The 18,512-nt window shown below is 36.1% G+C and overlaps 1 protein-coding gene across 1 annotated transcript in view; it reads left to right on the plus strand.

Moving 5' to 3' along the window:
• The window catches only part of REV1 (REV1 DNA directed polymerase), a 95,042-nt gene that overhangs the window by 57,440 nt on the left and 19,090 nt on the right, over positions 1–18,512 (plus strand). Inside the window, 6 exon segments of the mRNA XM_055327939.1 lie at positions 313–1,022; positions 3,530–3,637; positions 5,014–5,130; positions 9,644–9,752; positions 14,367–14,495; positions 17,171–17,325. Of these exon segments, the coding sequence (XP_055183914.1) occupies positions 313–1,022; positions 3,530–3,637; positions 5,014–5,130; positions 9,644–9,752; positions 14,367–14,495; positions 17,171–17,325 (1,328 nt within the window).

Genomic DNA, 18,512 nt, shown 5'->3' on the forward strand with positions numbered 1-18,512 from the left:
TAATTAAAAATAGTTCTTATTTTTCTTCAGTCTAAGATTCCATTGTATTTCTTCTTTGGGAGTAAACCCTTAAAAGACTGTTTATATTCTAGAATTTTCCTAGTTACCTTGCTACTTTGGTTTAGCTAAGAATTATCTTGTGTTGGAAGAGAAAGAATATAAAATTCATGGCTTAATTTTTCAGAGAAATCTTTTTTTTTTTGTAATTTTTCAGAGAAATCTTGAAGTGCATATCACTAAGACCATGTTTAAAAATTGTTTTAGCCTGAAAGTCACACATTAATTGAAATTAAATCTTCTTTCCTGCTGTAGAAATCACATAATAAAGAAGATTGAGACAGAAAATGAAGTCAAAGTCAATGGAATGAACAGTTGGAATGAAGAAGATGCAAATAATGATTTTAGTTTAACAGAGCTAGAGCAGATCTTTCCAGGAAGGAAACAAAATGGAATTCCGCATCACAGAGACAGCGCTGCCATTTTTAATGGACACACTCCTAGCTCTAATGGTGCCTTAAAGACGCAGGATTGCTTGGTGTCCATGGGCAACAGTGTTGCCAGCAGGCTTTCTTCAGACTTCACCCAGGAGGAGGAGCAGGCTGAGAAGAATAGCACTGACTTCAGAGACTGCATCGTGCAGCAGTTCCCACAAAGCACTAGAAACACAGATACCGTGCGGAATCCACACAGAACTAATTCCTTCTCCTTATCACCTTTGCACAGTAACACTAAAATAAACGGTGCTCACCACTCTGCTGTTCAGGGGCCTTCAAGCACAAAAAGCACTTCTTCAGTACCTACTCTTAGCAAGGCAGCACCTTTAGTGCCATCCAAACCTTCAGATTGCAATTTTATTTCAGACTTCTATTCCCGCTCAAGACTGCATCACATATCAATGTGGAAGTGTGAATTGACTGAATTTGTCAATACCCTGCAAAGACAAAGTAGTGGTGTCTTTCCAGGAAGGGAAAAGTTAAAAAAAATGAAAACAGGCAGGTCTACACTTGTTGTAACTGACACAGGTAGATACTTACTAAAATTGTTTTCTTAAGAAACAATCATGCTTGACCATTTTGTTCTTGAGCTGTCATTGGTATTCTGATCAATACTAAGCTCTCATATAAGTCTTTAGGAATATCAGGTTATGTAAGTTATAGTAAGCATAGCAGATTATAGAAAGCTTTCTTATTTATTTAAGTATTTTCTTACAAATTTAGATTTAAATATGGCTAACTGAATATTTTTAGGTAATTTAAACAGTAACAAGGTTGAGATTCTGAGCATTCATATGTAGACCTTTTCAGTTGTGGAAGTTTTGAAATGTGTTGAAGTATTACATGTATTATATTCAGTGCATAAACTCCTGTAAGAATATATTGGTTTGGCAAGAGTAACTGTTAATTCCAGAAGCTGGCATCTTAATGATTTTTAAATTATTAAATAACTGACATAATAGCTATTGTAATTATAGTGGTAAACTTGTAGTGAGATTAAGTATTTTCACATAAAAGTAGATGGGTTGATTGTATTTTGTTTTTTTTTAAATACTTGTTTTCAAAAGCGAACAAAACCAATGACAGGCTATATTTCTGTGCAGTCATTATCAAGAGTATCTGCTTTGAGGTTTTAGATGTTTTTTTACAGAATATACAGTTTTGTTTTGTTTTTTAGAGAGAGATCTCAGAGATTATCTAATACTACCCTTTAACTTAACAGCCATGGAAACTGAGGTACAGAGGGAAGCTCATGGTTTTGTCCTAGAAAGTGATAGATCTTCTCCATGTGGTGTTTTTCTGTTATGTTTGTTGTGTTTGATGTATTCCTAAATGCTTTGTTACTTATGAAATATTTTAGAATGATGTTATAGGTATTTGATTATCCACACATCATCCCTTGACCTTACATGGTAAAGGTCATTTAATTTTGAAAGCTTCAAAGAACTATTACAAATTAGTTTCATGAGTGGGAATAAAGTGATTAATTTTATATTGAATGAAAGCATTCAGTAGGTATATGGTATGTATGTTCTGTACTATTTGAATGTTTAAAGCAGTTATTTTGGGTTGTTTACATTATGTGTATATAATACTTCAGAAGAATTGTAAGATTTATTTTACAGATCATTTCTTGAGATAATGTAGAGGGTAGCAAGGAAGTTCATGGTTTTGGAGTTTGATAACATAGCCTGAATCTAAATCCTGGCTCTGCCGCTCTTATCCTGCAGGACCATGGGCCAGTTAGTTCACCTCTCTGGGTCTCAGTTTCCTCTTCACGGTAGAGTGGTAGGTAGTCCCTGCTGCTCACCTCATGGGCTTCTAAGCTTAGGGAAGATAACATGAACAAAGGCTTGGTGCCTTGCACATAGTGAGAACTTGGTAAAAGCTTTCACAGTCAAAATGGAATAGTCTGGACCTTTGGGGAGTAAGGATAAGTTTTTGGAAGCTTATTATGAAGATCTACCTTCAGTACTAGTATTCTTTATCAGCGAAAAATTCCTTTATGAGATTAGAACTTTATATAAGCTCAGGGTTCTAATTCCAAGACTTGTGTACCCCGGAGGGCCAGTGAATAGGGCTAAGGATGAAACTGATAAAGAGGAAAGCTCTAGTTGTGGCTGGATTGGTTAAAATAACCCTGCTAAATCAAAATACGCAGCTCAGGGTGATTGATTAGAAGGTAGGGTCCTTAGAAGAGGACACTCACCTTTATCTTCTTGAAAGTGGCATATATACTTCAGACCTGACTTTTAATAATGTTTAATGGCTTAAGGAGGAAAGTTTATATACATTATGTATATATACAAATTCATATGTAGATTTTTGTTTTTATAGACTTTTCTAAATACATCTAGGATATCAGTGTGATGGCTTGAGAGCTCAAATCAGACTGCCTGGGGTTGATTACCAGCTCAGCCTCTTCCTGGCTGCATAACATAATTATTAACAAATCATAATAGTAATCTGTGAAATGGGCATAATAAGATTACTTATCTCAGCATTGGTGTGGGAATTTAAATACACGTCTTAAAACAGTGCATGATACCTACCAAACAATAACAGTGGGAAATTATACTGTTTTGTTTTTGGTTTTGGTTTTAATCAAGGAATGTTTGTAGACTACATGGAATACTGGTCATTTAAAGTTACTTAGCTCCAAGTGTAACTAAATACATGAAAACACCTTTATACACTTTAATAAAATATTGAGCACACAGAAATAACTTTAAGAGAAGTATTTAGCTATACTTTCGATTAAAAACTTAATTATTAGAATTCAGATTAGGAAGATATGGTATCTTCATAATTGGTTTCAAATTATGTTTGGAAACTGTCTATCTCTGAATTACTGTTAGAAGCAAAGAAACAAATTTGACCTCTCTTGAAAATAATCTGTAATAGAGTCTATATTTTTTTTGAAACCATTCTAATTATAGGCACTTGAAAAATACAGTTTCTAAAATTAACTAGACCTGATTTTTTAGAATACTAAAAATTAGTTTGGGGTTTGAACATTCTCTTTTTCCTTCTAGGAAATATGTCAGTATTGAGTTCACCCAGGCATCAGAGCTGTATAATGCATGTTGATATGGATTGCTTCTTTGTATCAGTGGGTATACGAAATAGACCAGATCTCAAAGGTCTGTATTCTTGTTTATATTTTAAGAAAATTAACATTATTATAAATATATGTTCTAAAGGATCTAAAAATCTGCTTTAAGAAATACTTATTCTCGTTTTCCTTGGCAAAATAAATTTCTGCTTCCAACTTTTCTGGACTCAATTATCAAGAAAGATTATAGGAAATTAGAAACATTTTTTTCTTCCTATAGAGTTCAGGTCTAGGGAATAATATTCTTCAGCTGAAGGATCTGTCATTCTAAGACTAATGTAGATTGGTACTGGGCATTTTCTGTATTTTTATATATATACTATTACTTTGTTATTAAATGGAAATTTTGTGGTAGCATATGGCTGCTACTTGGGTCACTGTGCTTTCTCTCTTGAATAAACTTGATTAACTGTCCTGATGCTACTGCACATTCCCACCTTTTGGTTAGAGAATAATTTTACATTATTGTTTATTGCTAAGATATGCTGTCATCTTAGTTTTAATATAATTTCATGTATTTGTGAGCTAGGCAGTACTTTTAAAAATATTTATTCTGGATTTTTCAGTAGTTCTTTCTGTGCTTAAAGATGTAACTATTAGTGTTTTCTTTTGAGAGTCTAGTTTGTTCTTCCTTTAAGGAAAGCACAGAAGCTGCTCGGTTAATACCAGGGCTTTATTTTTGTCAGTAGCAGCTACTGCTTCAGCTTTGAAAGGAGCTTAGAATGTTGAAGAATTGAGCTTAGCCTGATGAGTCACTCTGATGCATTATTTTTTTTTTATTCTTACAACACATGCATTCAGTAACATATATATTAATTATCCGTGCTGTTGCTTTAAGAATCTCTTGTAATTGAATGCACATACAAAGAAATGATAAATGAAAGATTTTATAACTAAACCAAAAATTGAAGGGGGACTGTGTTCTCACATTGGGTTACATGGTAGGTCAGATTGTGGTTGATTTGTTTCTTTTGCTTTGTAAAATTGAAAGATTAGTTTAAATGTTACCTTTTCTGATATGAAATATAAAAATTTGAGATAAGAGTTGGTTTTTCTTTTCCTTTCCCACCTCTCCAATTCAAATCTGGAATCAGAGTTGACTTGTTTTCTACTGCAAAAAGCCAAACAAAAATAAGGGGAAGCAAAGTGATAGCGGTGCTTTTAAGTTGAATACATGTATCAAAATTGACATAAAGAGCTTACTTTTAGGGGGGTATTGATAAATTTAGATGATCTTTGCATGGTAATTAATAATGTTTAGAGATGTTAAGCTTCTTTATGGATGAATGCCTAAGGAAAAACTGTATTTATTAAATCTTGTGAAAAATTTTTCCTTACATGTTATCAGTGTTGTTAATATTCCTGTACTTAGATTTAGAAATAATTTTTTTCTTTTCCTACCAGGAAAACCAGTGGCTGTTACAAGTAACAGAGGCACAGGAAGGGCACCTTTACGTCCCGGTGCTAACCCCCAGCTGGAGTGGCAGTATTATCAGAATAAAATCCTGAAAGGCAAAGCAGGTACAAATGAGCTCTCTTTGAAGTCATAATGCTCCTGTTGAAGACGTCTGGATTTTGCTGCTGGTATTGTTGTTATAGAAATGAAAGAGTTGAAATAATTAGCTTTTTCATTCAAGGGTTTTAAAGGTGTCAGTGACATCTTAAGGCAAAAATCCATATGCAGTGCAAATGACTGGTTTATAGTCCTGCTTTGTTGAGTTGGATGATGACATTTTCCTGGGACAGAGAGTGAAGAATGTTATAAGGTTTGATTAGTTTGCTTTGTATATATTTAGATTGGGGATGAAAATAAAATCATGAACATCATTTTGTGGAAGCCTCTAGACTGGAGAGTTAATTACTAGTTGTTTGGTCACTGATCACAGTAAAGACATGAAAGTTCATATTGCTAAAGATTTGCATGCGGCAGTGGAATAAAAAACAATAGGATTTCACTTATTGGAATAAAGATAAATACCAGAAATCATTCCCCATGTCTTTACTGAACCTGCTTCAATATTTTCTTGCCTCACTGGCTTTTATATTTTTGCTATTAATTAAATAAAAATCATAACTTAGATGATTTACAATACTACTAAGATTTTTATATCTGTTTTCCCCCCTGAGTAAATTCTCTGAGAAATATTTGGTTAGAAATTAAATTCTTTGTCATTGATCAGTTTTCTCATGGTTGTCTGCAGAGCCAAAACATTTTTTAAATTAGTTTTCCAGAAAAATATTAATCAGAGAGTATCCAGAAATTTAGGTACAGTGAAATGGAAGGCAAGCAGTGAAATTTCATCCTGATTATTTCTGGTTCCTAGTTTTCAATTATGAAAACTTGGGATTATTTTAGAAATGATCTCACTGAAATTAAGGCAAAAGGAAAGCCACTGGACCTTTCTGAGGACCTTTATGGGATTACAGTGTTTTTGTTGGTTGTGATTATCTGTTTACATAGTGTGAGTGCAAAAGACAGTAATGATAGGAGATAAATTTTTGTTTCATGTGTATCTATATTTTCCCAATTTCCTAAAGGTTTTCTTGGTTTTTAAATCTTTTAAGAGATTTTTGAGATTCTAACATTTTGTGTGTCATGAGAAGATCTTGGAGTAGCCAGTATTGAGTTTGTTCATATTTAGTTGTTTGAGGTATATGACAATATGGGTAGTTTCTTAAGTATTGGTAGTATGGTTTTGTGGTAGATTGGTTTTTCTTTTTGTATTTTCGGTGTGGCATTTAAAAGATGAAATCTTAAGTTCTAGAAAACAAATAAGTAGCTTAAGGAAATGCATAATACTTGTCACCTATTGGGCACTCAGTAAAAAAAAAAAAAAAAAAAATCAATGAACATTGAAAGAAGGAAAAATACCGTGGACTTAGCATTCAGTAACGTCGGTCAGTTACCCAGCGCTCAGTTCCTACAGTGGGTAGAATCTTGTGTTTGCTACACACGTCTGTAGTCTGGTAGTCTCCATCAAGAAGTTTGGCTGTGGCAAGCATACGTTCCTTAGGAGTAGCAGAGAACTAGTCCTCTTATATCTTTCCTTCCTTCACAAGTGATCTGACTATATGCAGTTTATTAACAGAATACAGTCGTTGATTACTTGGTTATCTTCACCAGTTTAACCACTGGATTTTCATAACATTGTAATGACCTTTTATAATTCACATCCCCTCCACTCTAAATGTGGGTGGTAAATTAGAAGATAAATATTAGGAAAAATATTGAAAATTCACTTGCCACTGAAAACTGTCAAAAATAGAGTTTTCTGTCACTAGAAAAGGTGAATTTGATACTTTGCATTTTATATTCTTTCTTTAACTTGATGTCATTCACTTTTATTTCCTAAGCCTTTGACCCATTAGGAACTTAACAAAATATTTGTAACATAAAATGAACAGATTGTCCTTTATTATAAAGTTTGGTTGCAGCTAACCTTGTACTTAGAACTTGTTTTTTCAGTGCCTTTTTTCTTCTTTCCTTATTATTCCCTGATCTTTCTTTCTCTGGGTCCTTATCAGACATGACACAAAAATTTTAAAATATCGAGGATCTATTTAGGAATTAGAGTCTTTGGCTTCTGCACACTAACTTTTAAAAAAACTCAGTTCAGATGTTTCAGCTTGTGTGTCTAGGCAAAGCATTAGAACAAATAGCATCTTCAGCCCTTTATAGATAGAAACTTGAGTTTCTTGTTCGTCACATTCAAGAACTCTTTGTCTAAACGGACCAGCATAACCAGGGGCTCTCCATCCATGACTTCCTTTGGAAGCTGCTTCCTCAGCTGTACTCAGCAGTGATGCTTCTCATTGATGACCTCATTTGGAATCCATTTATACTCAAGATTTTGTGGTTGGGGCCTTTTACCCCTTCTTGGATTCCAGGATGCAGATGTTTTCTTATCCCTTCAACAACTTCAGTGTTCATTCTAAAGAACAACAGTTTTTAAAATCGTGTTAGTCATAGATTTATTCTCAGCGATTTCTTTTTCACAGACTTGGGTCCTGGCCTCTGATTTCTCCAACCGTTCCTCCACATTCTCCATGTGCCCGTCTAGTTTGTCAAGTTTTGATGAGCAGTTCTCTACTTTGCCCTCCACTGAGGACAGTGTGTCCCTGAATTTCCCTGAATCTCCCTTGAAGCAACTCACTGCGCTCGTGGAGGGATCCACGCTCTCTGCTGCACTGTGGAAAAGGTCAGCCAGCCCAGTGAAGAGAACCATGAGGTGGTGCCTCTCAGGCAGGGCATTGGGAGCCCAAGGACTACAGACAGTTTTCTCACCCCAAGCATGATTTTTCTGTAATTTTCAAGACAAGTATCGTAGATTATTTAACTACACCTTCAAATAGAAGTCCCCTAACTCCACAGCTTTTAAAGCTTAATAAGGTCATAGTGTGATACCTGTGAAATGCAGCTGGTTGTGGCTCTTCAAGCTTCAACTCTCTTTGTTGTTTGGTTTAGTAGTAGCTTCTCTTGAACTGTGATGCTGACAATCTTGAAATTCTTGCAGATTTTCAGCGTAGAATAAGGACTATGAAAGCTGATATTTAGCCTTCTAAGATGCTTCAGTAAAACAGGGAAATCTGCTCCTCATTCTGTTTTTAATTTTTCATGGTATAACATATGTTTATCATAATATATCAGGAGTCATGGCTCAAATTATATTCTCTGCTGTTCTAATTTTTGAGGCAAGTGGGATTTGAGCCCATTAAGATACCTTATGGCTTGATTTGCATTTATGCTTTGTGTGTATGGGTGCTGGAATCCAAAAATGCTTATTTTGGTTGCATAGTTGGGTAAAAGATGTTGACAATTTCTGGAGTCAGACCTGGAACAGTTGTTTTAGACCACAAAGCCAGACACCTTGCCATGGTGCTTTAACTTGACTGATTTTTCAGGGAACATTAGGTCTCTGAAATAAGCAGAAAAGAAATACTGGGTTTGCTGGTTACATATTATTACAATGTACTCAAAATAGGTTTGTCTTGACTTAATTGAAATGGTCTATCTTGGCTTGTTTCACTAATTAGTGGTATTTTTGTTAATAGCATTAGAACTATGGCTGAGGAGATTGTGTTTCAAGAATATATATTTTTAAAGCATATTCTTAGAACATAGTAGTATCCCAAAAGACCAAGAACTGAAGTTGTGTTTTAATCTTTCTCAATTGCTAGTGAAGCTAATGGTAAAGGAAGGAAAGTGGCATGCAGTCAGTACTCTCTAGATATGTGCTTTTATAATCTTGTGAGAAACTGTACATTTGGTTTGGATATTGAGAGATACTAGTTAGTGGTACTGTTTAGGCTAGAGTTGTTTTCTGTAAAGCAGTTGATATTCTGATCACACTTAATGTTTTTAATTGAACATGCATTGTTAATCCATTAAGTAGAATTTACTGGAAGGGGGGCAGTGTTGTGAAGTTCTTTTTCCTGATGTGTGTTCAGAAAAAAAATCTTAAGTGTAAGGATGAAACCTCTTTATGATATGTGACCTAATGAATTGTTTGATCGAATGACTTGTAGGAAATTGATGTTTGTTGAGTGTGTTGTTAAGTAGCCTCCGGTTTTGCAGGTAGTTTATTTAGGAAACGGCAAAGAACATTCAGAGAAATGTGTATTTTCCATTAACTGTTTCCCATTACAGGGAGCTGTGTGATCTTTTCAAGAATATAGGAGGGGGTTCATCTTCCTGATAACTTTTCATCCTTTTTCATCTCAAGAGACTGTTAAAGGGATAGTTTATATTTATCTTTTGGTACATTTTGTAAACAAATCTTTGCTAAAATGGAACACTTTGAATGTATTATATGTGTTATATGATGAAGTATAGAATGGTGAAGTATAGAATGGAAGCAAACCATTTTAGAACTCTAGTTTTTTTCTTTTATTGAGTTAGGAGACCAGTACTAATGGATACAACTATATCCGGAACTTATTAAACATTTGTGTATGAGAGGAATGGAAAATATATTTGAGTGAAAAGGAAAATGAATTTTTAACGTATAATCATTAAATTTTGTTATTTTTAAAGCAGAGATACCAGATTCATCAATGTGGGAGAACCAAGATTCTGCACAAGCAAATGGGATTGATTCTGTTTTGTCAAAGGCTGAGATTGCCTCTTGTAGTTATGAAGCCAGGTATGTGGAAATTAAGTGTGTTGTAATCTTTACGAATAGTTAACTTAATCATTTTTAGAGATTCTTTTGTTTTTTTTTTTTTAAAGTTTATTTATTTATGAGGGAGGGAGAAGCAGACTCCCTGCTGAGCAGGGAGCCCAACATGGGACCTGATTACAGGACCTGATCATGACCCAAGCCGAAGGCAGGCACCTAACCCAACTGAGCCACCCAGGCGCCCCTAGAGATTCTTTTGAAGTGGATCAGATGTGCCAGTCAGGCCTATTTTACACATGTTATGGGAAGAAATATTTCAAGGCTTAATCCCCTTCATTCCTTTTTTCCTTTCACAAATGCTAGATAACTTTAAATAAATACCTCAGTTTACTGATGAATCAGTAGGTCTGACAGTGGAAACCAACAGAAATTAGACAATGTCATTTTTAAACCATTGTCTTTTGAAACATGTAATTAAAGAATTCAATATTTTTTAAAAAATTTAAAAGATTTTATTTATTTATTAGAGAGAGTACACACATGAGGAGAGAGGCAGGTAGAGTGGGAGGGAGAGAAAGGGAAAGAATCCCAAGCCAACTCTACACTGAGGGCAGAGCCCTACATGGGGCTTGATCCCACGACCCACTCCCCATCCCCCCACCAAGATCATGACCTGAGCTGAAACCAAGGGTCAGACGCTTAAATGAATGAGCCACCCAGGCGCCCCAAAGAATTAGATGTTTTGTCATGGGAAAGGGACTTCATGGTCTTCTGATCTAATCATTCTTTTTTATAGCTAAGAAAAATCCCTTGTAATTTAAAACTCTAAGATTATTCAAAATAATGTTAAAACTGATCACCTATTAAATTATAATAATTCCATATTGGCATACGCAGTAATCGCCACACTTAAAATTGTAGTGTTGTCAACTCATTAGTACCAACTTTGTATGTATAACTTTATATTGCAGTAAGCATAAACTCTCTTCACAGTGGGCTGTTTCAGTACAAGAAGAAACAGGCATATATACAAGTTCATCATACTTAAAGAATCAGTCATTTAAAAATAATCAGTTGTACTAGTTGTAAGATAATCTAGTACAAAATCTAGTACAAATTTAGTTGTACTAGAGGTAATGAATTAATTTAAAAGAACAGTCTATTTTTTTCTTTCCTGGTAACTGAGCAGACATTTTTACCTTTATAACACAGCAGGTATTTACACATTGTTGACAAGTATTCAAGTATTTAATTAAAAACAGAGTCCTCTATCAATTCTGTTTTTTGGTCTTTTTTACTTACGGCTTTGTCATGCATACTTTTCTTTTTATTGAGGTATAGTCGACATACAACATTACAGTACTTTCAGTTGTACAGCATCATGATTTGATATATTTAACATTTTTCAGTGCTGATTAAAAGTTGGGATTGTCTAAAAGGAACATAAAATATCTCAACATCATCTAACTGAAATAGTTTAAAATCTTGCCAATTATTTTATTTAAAAGATATTTAAGAAAACTTTGTAATCAAATAAGCATAATCATAAAATATTTAAATTATTTTTCATTTACGACGTGAAACTTTTAGTCCTAGACTAACTTTGCCTTTCTTACCAACAGAATTATGTTTTAATCTTTTAATTGTTAGTTGATGATGTAGCCCAAGAGTCAAAAACTTAATAAAAACAGTAAGTCAAATACAGATGTATTCTGGATTACCGTATTTTTATTAGCCCAAGCAGTTTAGAGCTGAATTTGTGTTCATATGTGGAGAGTATGGTGAAGCTCAGACATGCTCTGTCAGCATTTGAGTTCTGCTCAACTGGTGATGAGATGAAAGCCCTACCCTCTCTGTACTGCCTACAAGCTGAGTTCTGGCTGGATGTGGGGAGTGGGGGATAGCAAGTCTACTTCAGGGGTAAAAGTGTTTTCCTGTTCCTGCTGGCTTTGGACTCCTGTCTAGGCTCTAGGCTTTTTTTGGTGTTTGGATATTGCAGTCCTATTGCATTAGCTATTTCAAGCTGAATGTATTAGAAAATAATTGGGGTGACGATATATGGGCCAAATACTATGCAGCAAGCCACTTAGGTGGCAGTTATTTTAAGGAGATTCATAAAGTGATGAAAATGAATTTGAGTGTAAGTTGGGAAATTGGCCCACAAGATCCACAGCAATTCGGTTTTGTTTCTTACTTGTGATTTTCATTTTGTAGAAAGCTGTTGATAATGAAAGTCTAGAAAACAATTCTTGATATTCTTTTCTTGTGGTGGTCCAATAATTGTATTTTCCTTAGGTGAAAAGATTTTTTAAAAAATACATATATTCACAATTGTATCAGAGAAATGTTTCTAGGGTTGGAGTGGGGACTGGATTGTGGGGATGGTCATCCCAGTTCTATACATTGGTGAGTTTCCAGTAGACGCAGACTAATAATGGGTCTGCAAAGGATGGTGTGTGCACATGAGATGGTAGAAATCCTGGAAAGGTAGGATGCATTAGAATATGCATTATTGTTAATAGTTTTATTCACCAGAACGCGTAAGCTTTATACATATGTGAGAAGGTAGATACACGGATGAATGGGTAATAGAATCACGTATTTTTTAAGATCAAATCATTTTTGAATGTTTTTGTAAGGACGCTTTACTGTTCTTAGTGATATGGATACCTATTAACATATTGAATGGACAGCAGCGTACATGTGCAGTGTGAACCTGTAAATAATCTGTTTTTACATCACACACTGATGAAGTATTGGTAGTTTATCCTGCGTGGGACCTAGTGACAGGAATAGATAAGTCACGGTAGCAGAGAGTCACTTCAGACTGTTGTGTATTTGCCTTTACTCATTTATTTTATATGAGCCAAATCCAGTTTCCCAACTACCAACTCAGAGTATTTTGCTTCCTTTAATTACAGGAAACCTCTTAGTCTTCCTTGTTTGTTTGTAACTTCCTTATGGTGTCTAGTGGCACCTAAACAATTCTCTCCAAGACAAGTATGTGCATGAATACATTAAGTAGATGTATTATGTTTTGCTAAGTAATACGTCCCTGAGAATTTTTGAATACATAAAAAATGAAATGAAATTATTGTAAATAAAAGAATATGGTATTTATAGCAATTACATAACACATTTTTTTAAAAAAATGAATTACCTTTAATTTGTAAGCTTAGCCCTTTGCATGCCGAAGCTATATAACCAGCATTATTAAAAATGTCTTAAATTGTATGTACTTCTGTATAGACTTCAGAACTATTATACTTCCCTGCCTTACTGAACAAGGTCCATTGACTATATATAATCTATCCTTTGTTGGGTGAGTGCAGAATCATCCTTGTGAACATCATGCGATCTGTTTTGTTTACCATCTTTTTGCCCACTATCCCACAAAATGCCTGAGACATAAATTTTTGTTGAATTAATGAAAAAATCTTTACCATGCTGTTTGTTATTCATCGCTTCTTTTACTGTCACTTTTCCTTCCTATTAGATGTTTCTCGTCTACTGGGAACTTTGCAGTCAGATAATTTATTACTGTCTTCGTGTCCATAAGAAATGGATATGATTTTGCATTTACTTCTGAGTAACTTGGAAGATTCTTTTCCTTCTTGGCTCTCAGTGGTGGTCTGAGATGGGGAGGGTGCCAGAGACCTCTGAGTAATTGAAGCCTAGTATTTGTATATTGATTCTCCAAACTTAGTGTGGCTATACCACCATACTAAGTAAGCACTTGGTAAATATTTATTGAATGAATGTCTAGAATAACTATTTGATGTATCTACATAGTAATAAGTAATCTGGTGAAACTAGTGCTTGTTATTTTGCTTGTTTTTACTTTAAAGTATTTTTCTTGATTCGTTGCAGAGTGGTCAAATGGAATTTTACTTAATTATGTATAATTCCATAATTATAGTTTTGTGCTGAATGCTCCAAATATCAGAGGTAATGTGGGGCATTGAGACACGCAAAAGATTTAAAATTTACCATTTTCAATTAGGTCCCTCAAAGTTCTGGAACCCTGGCTCCTGCCCAGAGTGATGTCCTACCATATACAATGCTGTTGGCATCTCAACCACTGTGGAGCCACTTCAGGAGCATGGAATTGGTCAATTGGGAATTGGGTGGTAATAGGATGAGTACATTTTGTCTGTTTGTCACATAGCACTGTTTTGTGTAGTTCTTTCGTTTATATTCTTTGTCTTTGGGGGATGAACCCTGGCCAAACTGTGCCATGTGTTAGGGGAAGAAAACCTCTTTTTGACAGCACATTCCTGCTCTGTGGTGGTTGTGATATCACCAGCATATGGCATGCTGGCATCTCTGCAAAGGGGCCAGAGGTCTGAGTCTTAGGAGAAATCTTCAGAGACAGACAAGCGCCAAACCTGGTCTTTTAATAACATATTTTGGCACATCTACACATGTCATTTACACTAATCAGGCAATTGTGCAATTTTCCTTTGGGGGGAAACAAACTTGTAAGTTTTTTTTAATGCTTGTTGTTTATCCCTAATGAGAATTAAGTGAAAATTATGTATTAGTGGCATGGGGAGATACTGTCAACATTTGGTATTTGGTTTTGCATTTGAAAGTTATTCCTAGTATAACCTCCCTTGTGTTTTATTCTTTCTCTAGACAAGTTGGCATCAAGAATGGAATGTTTTTTGGGCAAGCTAAACAACTTTGTCCTAATCTTCAGGCCGTTCCATATGATTTTCATGCATATAAAGAAGTTGCACGAACAATGTATGAAACACTGGCAAGGTACATCGTATACTGCAGTCACTTCCGTGTCTGTTCTTTTGCTTCTGTATCTGATACTGAAGAGAGTCTGGTGTTCTTTAGGGTTGTCAGGGCCACATTTGGTGGACTCTTCTTTCTTTCAGGAACCCTATCGTCAGCAACTCCAGCAGTCAGTAGCTCAATCTTAAGATACATGTTTGCACTGCTCAGACTGTTCAGATGATTCTTGATGTCGGTGTAAACTGATTCTCTGCCTATATAACTTCAACTTCAGTGGCTCTCGTTTTCTTCCTCTGGAACCAGACAGATGAAGGATTGGCATTTTTTTAATCTAGTTATTTTCTTTTATTACATTTGAATTATAGTTTTGTTTATAATCAGAACTGATGGATTAACAAGTAGAGATTCTAAAACCATTTATATTGTATAATCATTATGTTTGCCAAAAGTTAGTTTTTATAAAAGTTTTTAGTAATAGTTTTAGGGTGGTTGATAGTTGGCTTGAGAAAAGGAGATTAACTTTTATGTACAGTATAGGATGATTGATTGATTGATTTTAAGACAAAGAGGCAGAGACCTAGGCAGAGAGAGAAGCAGGCTCTCTGTTAGGAGCCTAATACAGGACTCAATCCTGGGATCCAGGATCACAACCTGAGTCGAAGGCAGACACTCAGCCTCTGACCCACCCAAGTATCCTCAGTATAGATATATTTAATATTGATTCAAAACTCAAAATTTAAAATAAGTATATGGCAGGCAACGTATGCTCCAAAGCAGGAGTCGGCATATTTTTTCTGTAAAGGACTAGATAAGGTCTGTATTCCAACTGCTCAACTCTGCTGTATAAAGTGAAAGCCACAGACACATATAGTAGTGAGTGGGTGTGACTGTGTTCCATTAAATACTTACCAAAACAGGCATCTGGACAGTAGGCCAAGGTTCATCAACCTTTGGAGGGTATTAATGTTCTGAAAGATAATTCTTGCACCTCTGTCTTCACTTCTTCCTCTCTCCTTTGCATTATTTTGAATATTTATTGAATATCTATTAAATACAAATAACTGTTGATGACTGCTGATCCTGTAGAGAGAAACGAAATCCAGTGTCTACTTGAGCAGGAAAAAGAAAATAAAAGGACCAGATGAAATTTTCTGGCATTAGTTTGTAGGTCTGAGTGCTGAATGATAAGCCATTTATAATCACAGCTGTCTTTAAGATCCCACATATGGGAATGTTGGTGTTACCAGGGGAAAGTGTGTTTTTAAATCTGGTTCCATGGGGCAGCCCGGGTGGCTCAGCGGTTTAGTGCCACCTTCAGCCCAGGGCGTGATCCTGGAGTCCCAGGATCGAGTCCCACATCGGGCTCCCTGCATGGAGCCTGCTTCTCCCTCTGCCTGTATCTCTGCCTCTCTCTCTCTCTCTTTCTCTGTCTCTCTGTCTCTCATGAATAAATAAATAAAATCTTTAAAAAAAAAAATCCTGTTCCAGCGCTGAGGTCGATAGAAGCATCCAGATGAGGGCTGGGAACGGATGACTGAGCTGGGGCGTGGTACTTCTCTGTTCTGTGTTATGAGTATTGAGGCATTCAGGCAGCTACCTACCTACCAGCCTGAGTCTCACATCAGGGAGATTTGAAAGAGAGCTGTGACACATACTGGTTCTGAGATCATTTTAGTCTTTGGAGACATTGTCAGTGGCACGTGGCTATGCTTGGGGGGGGGGGGGGATGTACAGTGTCATTCTCCTGCCACCCTTTGGAAATCCTACCTCGGCTTCATATTATTTCTGCCTCAGGGCAGCTTTCACTGGGAAGCAGAATTCCTATCAGGTATACCCTTCTGCTCTTAGAGATTTCACCCTTAAGTGTAAACCAAATACTCATTTCTTAAATGAATACAGCCAATTCTGATTTGTAACCTGCAGTAAGGTGGTGAGATAAGGCATAGTGTATGTTAACCAGTAAGTTATTGAAGGTACGTTTTTGACCTTGAGGCCTTTCTGGTTGCCTTCCATTTGTGGTCTGCATATTTAATTACCTTTGGAGCCATAGGATAACTCTGCTCTTTCTTTTCTTCCTCTCTAGCTAATTAAAACAAGTCTTTTGTGTCAGTAGATCATGACCAAAACCCAAAGTATTTCCACATTAAGGGAATGTAGTTTGTGTCCTTTCAGACAGGTATTTGGGGGTGATTGGTCTTTATATCCTGTATCCTAGGCCTGCTACAGTAAAAGATATTCAGTTGTGGTGTTTTTGTTTAGGAGATCATCACTTACTTTGATTTATGCAATTTTTCTATCTGTTTAGGATTCTGGTAAACCATGTTTAAACACATCTTAGGTTAAATGTTACGATAGTTTTAATTTGCACACTACTTTTCAACTATTCAGAGCTTTACAAAGGTATCCTCAGCATAGAGAAACAGGAATGGTAATATCTGCTGCATTTTTGGTAGTTAATATGGAAAATGAGAAAATACTAATCAATAGGTTTTGCAGTTAAAAATTAGGTGACTAAATAATGGCACTTAGGCCACTTTAATTAAAATGCTAATACTTTTTTTTTTTTTTTAGCGTTTTAAAAAGTCTTAAAAGGAAATATGAAGAAAGATGCCAGGGGAAGACTCGACCCTGCCACATTTGTGTCTACTAGAGGGCAAGCTGCCAGGTGATTCATTGCCTTTGCTTTGTGTCAACAGCTACACACATAACATCGAAGCTGTCAGTTGTGATGAAGCACTGGTAGATATCACTGAAATCCTTGCAGAGACCAGACTTACACCTGATGAATTTGCAAATGCTGTCCGCACAGAAATCAAAGACCAGACCAAATGTGCGGCCTCTGTTGGAATTGGTTAGTATCTAGCTTATCTTGTATTATTTATTGTACTCAAAGCATTGCTTTGTGATCATTGAATATCATTTAATTTTTTGGAGTAATTGTTCAGGTTGTTTTTTTACTGTACTGCATAGGCCTCTGACTTCTAAGACGATTCTTAGCATTGGTCACATTTGTGCAATACGTGAGGTAGAAGTGTTAGAAAGGTAAGTAAATGGATGATGATGATACTGTCTTTGGGTTGAACAAGTTGGAATATTTCTAGTTTTTCAAAAATGGGGAGAAGTGAATTCAGTATTTGTAAACATACTCTTTTTAAATGAACCAAAGCCTTTAAAGCAATGTGGTTGGGGGTGATTGGGAGTTAAGTGTTACTGTGAGTCTTGTTGTAATTCAGTTACTTTATGAACTTCAGCTTCCTGGAGTACTCCACCAGTCCTGTCTTCACTCTCAATTCCAGAAGTCATCCTTATCAACTGTTGGCCCTCAATGATTGTCCTGTCTCTCCCCACCCCTTGTTTTGTCTTTAACCCTTGTGCTTAGTTTCCTCAGCCACTTCCACCATTTGTCCTTGTTTGGTGGAGCCGTCTCTGACACCTCAGCTTCCCTGAGTCCCCTCCTTCTCTCAGAACATACTTTATTGAATAGCTCCTACCAGGATGCCTCTTTACTCGTGTTCTCTCCAGTATTCTGTAGTTCCAGGCATGGGAGGTAGATAGAATTTCCTTTTAGCTTGTCATTGTTATTTCCAACCACTCCTCTTCCATTCTTATTCCTCTGAAGTTCTTGGTCTCATTTGTACCCTTGGTGTTTTAATTTCTGGAGATAACTGAGTAATGACACAGAGAAGCCAATACTGTGGAAAGATTTTTATTACTTACACTTCCCAAGGGGGGAGGAGAAGGCATGCTGCACCATGCAGGGCCACGTGAGGAACCCCCAGTTTTGGTCAGGAGGCAGAAGCAGGAGTGACGGGAAATCCTAGACCAGAGCCTATATTGGGATTTCTGTGGGAAAAGTTGGGCTGAGTGGAATAAACAGCTTTGGATTCACTGTTTTGGATAATCCTGTGTTACCCTTAGGCCTTTGTAAGCAGGGATCTGTAGTTGCCTTGTACCCTGCCTGGATGAGTTAGGGCAAGAAAATACCGTCTTTGTGTGTGACCTTGGTAAGGAGAAGGTTGAGGGTGGCTGGCTTGCATA

This window comes from Nyctereutes procyonoides, unplaced genomic scaffold (assembly GCF_905146905.1).
Source record: "Nyctereutes procyonoides isolate TBG_1078 unplaced genomic scaffold, NYPRO_anot_genome, whole genome shotgun sequence".
In the NCBI taxonomy this organism is placed as follows: Eukaryota; Metazoa; Chordata; class Mammalia; order Carnivora; family Canidae; genus Nyctereutes; species Nyctereutes procyonoides.